Genomic DNA, 3,288 nt, shown 5'->3' with positions numbered 1-3,288 from the left:
AATGACAAAAATGACGAAAATGACGAAAATGACAAAAATGACAAAAATGACAAAAATGACAAAAATGACATTTTGAATTGCGTTTTTTGAATTCAACCTTTTAAAAAAAAAGGCCCTCAACGTGTTATATTTGCATCATTTGCAGCGTCTGAATAACATTTGAACAAGTCAGGCTTATTATTCATTCCGAATTTCGGAAGCTCAAATCTCCCGAGACCGGTGACTAATTTCCCTCGTTCGACATCAAACAGGATGCTGGCTGCAGTTCGGCGAAACAAATGGTCCCATAATTTTCGGTAAGCCCTCGAACTGCTGCCGCTGCTGGCTCGTGGAAGCAATGAACCGAACTCCGACTGCCGGAATGTGTTCGAAGAAGTAATTTTTCCTGGAGATGTCCCTCGGCGAACGTGACCAAGAATCCCGATGAGCTGAGATGAGACTCGATTCCTGCATTGCATTCCTTCCTTCATCTTTGGGTAGGGTAGAGGAAAGCCGAAAATGGTCGCTCGTAAAAGTCGCAAATGCAGTCTCCGAAAGATCTTGGAGGCGAACTTCCCTCACTCGCTGAATCATTCTCATGTGAGGGATGAGCCCAAAGTCACACGTCAGAAAGCCGTTTGAGCTGGCCAAGTCGGCCGGCCAGAAAAAGGGCGTAAAGTTCTTAAGTGAAAGCTAACGAGTGGTTAAAATGTCGTAAAGATGCTCCACCAGCGGAAAATTCCAGCCAAGGTTCCTTATTCTATTGCCGGGGAAGGTGCTGCCGTTGTAGGACATCATCTTTTTGGATCGGGTACAAGTAGGTACATTTTACGACTTTTTCGCTGCAGTGTGTGCGGACTCATCTTCGAAGCAAAAAACAATTGGTCTTATGAGAATTCTTTTTACGGCGTACAAATGTCTTTGGCCCACAGTTTTTCGGGGAGGCGAATCGAGGGGTGGGATGACGTATCTACTACAGGAGGTTCATATCTGCTGCTGAACATGTGAGATGAGTGCATATCGATAAGGCAACTATATTAGGAGACGCATCCTTCGGTCCAACGAGATTTGATAGTTAAAGGAACATAAAATGTGGCCCACAGTTGTGGGTCTAAATGGACGAAGGGCACGAACTGTCTTATTTTTTGTAACTTTAATAACTATGTTGAATACAACATTCCAGGAAGATTCCTTTATGATTCAAGAAACTAAACGCTGCAAACAGAAGTATATACAATAAACACTACCTACAGTTTTAGTAGATACTTTTTGAAAATACTCACAAATGGGTCGAATCGAATCATCCAAACAACTAACACCTTCTTTTGAATCTTGGCTACCAGGTTGATCCAAAAAAATACAAGAATAGCTCAAAATACCCCAGAAATGTTTTGAGTAATAGTGTAGTAAACATTTATTTCGCCGACTTCTTCACCGGTTTTCTTCACCAAAGCCAAAATTTTGACAACTGATCCACTTCACTTTGATCAATTGCGCAAGGAGAGTCAGCACAGGAATTCTACAGCAAAATTTCTTTTGAGATTTTTTCATGGAAACTCCGAACTTGTGACACTGAAAGGAAATTTTGAGCCAGCATTAGTTATAAAGGCTTTCTGATAACCTAGTGAAAACATTTCAACTTGATCATTTTTACCATTTTTAATCGTTACGTTTTTAAGACAAGAAAAATATCTGACCCCAACAAGGCAACAATGGTTAAAAGAATTGAGTTTCAGAAAACCTTACGAATAATAAACCTTTGAGAAGAACTGAATGATTGCTTTTTGCTGCTTCGGTCCCGTGTACACGACGCCAATTCTCCAGAGGCCCGCTGGAACGACGGGAGGAATGTCCGAGGTGTCTGTCAGCCATAGATCGGTGAAAGTGTAGGTGCCCTTGGGCCAGGGGCACAATCCTTCGGGACCCAACTGGATCAAATCGGTACTGTCCTTCCAAAGATGCTGATACTCTCGGTAGGATGTATTGAGGAAATCGCAAAAGCTTTGCTTCTTTAAATTCATCGGATATGCGTTGAACTGATTGTTTCCGAGGACGCTGTACGCGGATTGCATTTCAAACTATCGGAAGGGAAGAAACATTACACTCGAAAAATGTGTTTATCTTGAATTCAATTTTACCGTAAAGCTATTGTCCAAGTCTTCGTGGTATTGAATTGTTCCGGATACGACAGCGGTTGTTCGATTGAATTTTCTTACACGTATGTTACTGGTTATGAATCCTTCCCCACCGATTTGTTCAACTCTTTGAAGCTCGATTTCAATTTTCTTAGAGCCACAATCGAGGAAAACCGAAAATGTTATTAGAACGAGAGTACAAAGTCGAGCCATTTCTAGGTGGCAGTTGTTTGTTCATCTTCCGATACTTGAACAAAATGTTGAAAATATATAGTCAAGATTTCGATCGCCTAGCAAGCAAACGTTGCAAGCAAACTCATTTTAAAATGAAAATTATTCGCACTGTGAGTAACTTGGCTAAAAACCCGTTTTCAAATGCGAGTAAATGTTTTAAGGTTAAGGTTCAATTATTGACAGAAAAATTTTGTGAAATAAATCGTTGAGTTTAAATGAGCTCGAATAGTCTCAGTATCAATTTATTTTAAACAAAATATGTTGATTTCAGATTCAAGCAGATATTCTCAAGACTGTTGACTCTCAAATAAACAAACTGGCTCAATGTGCCAATCATATTTAGAAATATCAGATTCTTTTGACAAGCTCACAGCAGGTTAATAAAAACGCGATTCAAATCAAAAATAAATATATTCTGAATGCCCCAGCTCAAGTACCGTTAAATAAATAGTCGAGTACTGGGTAGAAAATGGTTTAATTCACTAATGTCAATCTGATGGCAGCATTTTTCATGTTTATAATGCTAGAAAAATGGAGTTCTAACAACTCGAAGGTTGAGATTTTATCAATACTCAGCAACGTTTTGAAAGTTTAAGCAAACTGCTCCGGTCATCACCACAGACTTCTTCGTTCAATCATAAATTTAATGACAATTTGACCCATTCCACAGTTTGAGCTGCAGATCGCGTACAATCTGCTTGTGGCATGCTACATTGCAACTTCTTCAAAACGACCTACAAGGATTTTCAGGAATATTGGAAAAATGGAACAGATTGGATTCAGGTTGGACCGGCAGATTTGTGTTGTGTGGCCCATGGGTCTCTACACTTTCCGTGGAAGGCCGTGAGTTGGACTGCCACTTAAAATACCACGGATTTTGCTACTTAATGTCGTTCTATTTTCAAGCTAAAGTCCTAAGTATTCCATCATTCTGGGAACA

The 3,288-nt window shown here is 40.0% G+C and overlaps 1 protein-coding gene across 1 annotated transcript; it reads right to left on the bottom strand.

Moving 5' to 3' along the window:
• Positions 1-1,651: 1,651 nt before the first annotated feature.
• LOC129750596 (uncharacterized) lies at positions 1,652-2,341 on the bottom strand. The gene is made up of 2 exons (XM_055745561.1): positions 2,118-2,341; positions 1,652-2,057 (listed from the first exon to the last, which is right to left on the bottom strand). Exons 1-2 carry the CDS (start codon positions 2,325-2,327, stop codon positions 1,722-1,724), a joined length of 546 nt encoding a protein of 181 aa, XP_055601536.1. The 5' UTR covers positions 2,328-2,341; the 3' UTR covers positions 1,652-1,721.
• Positions 2,342-3,288: the final 947 nt, after the last annotated feature.

This window comes from Uranotaenia lowii, chromosome 3 (genome assembly GCF_029784155.1).
Source record: "Uranotaenia lowii strain MFRU-FL chromosome 3, ASM2978415v1, whole genome shotgun sequence".
Lineage (NCBI taxonomy): Eukaryota > Metazoa > Arthropoda > Insecta > Diptera > Culicidae > Uranotaenia > Uranotaenia lowii.
Note: the sequence above shows the minus strand (reverse complement) of the source record. Positions and strands in the feature narration are given on the sequence as shown.

Coding starts and splice junctions, on each gene's coding strand:
- LOC129750596 (XM_055745561.1), bottom strand. CDS start 2,327: ATGGCTCGACTTTGTACTCTCGTTCTAATAACATTTTCGGTTTTCCTC. Junction 2,058..2,117: donor ACTTGGACAATAGCTTTACG/GTAAAATTGAAT, acceptor CCCTTCCGATAG/TTTGAAATGCAATCCGCGTA.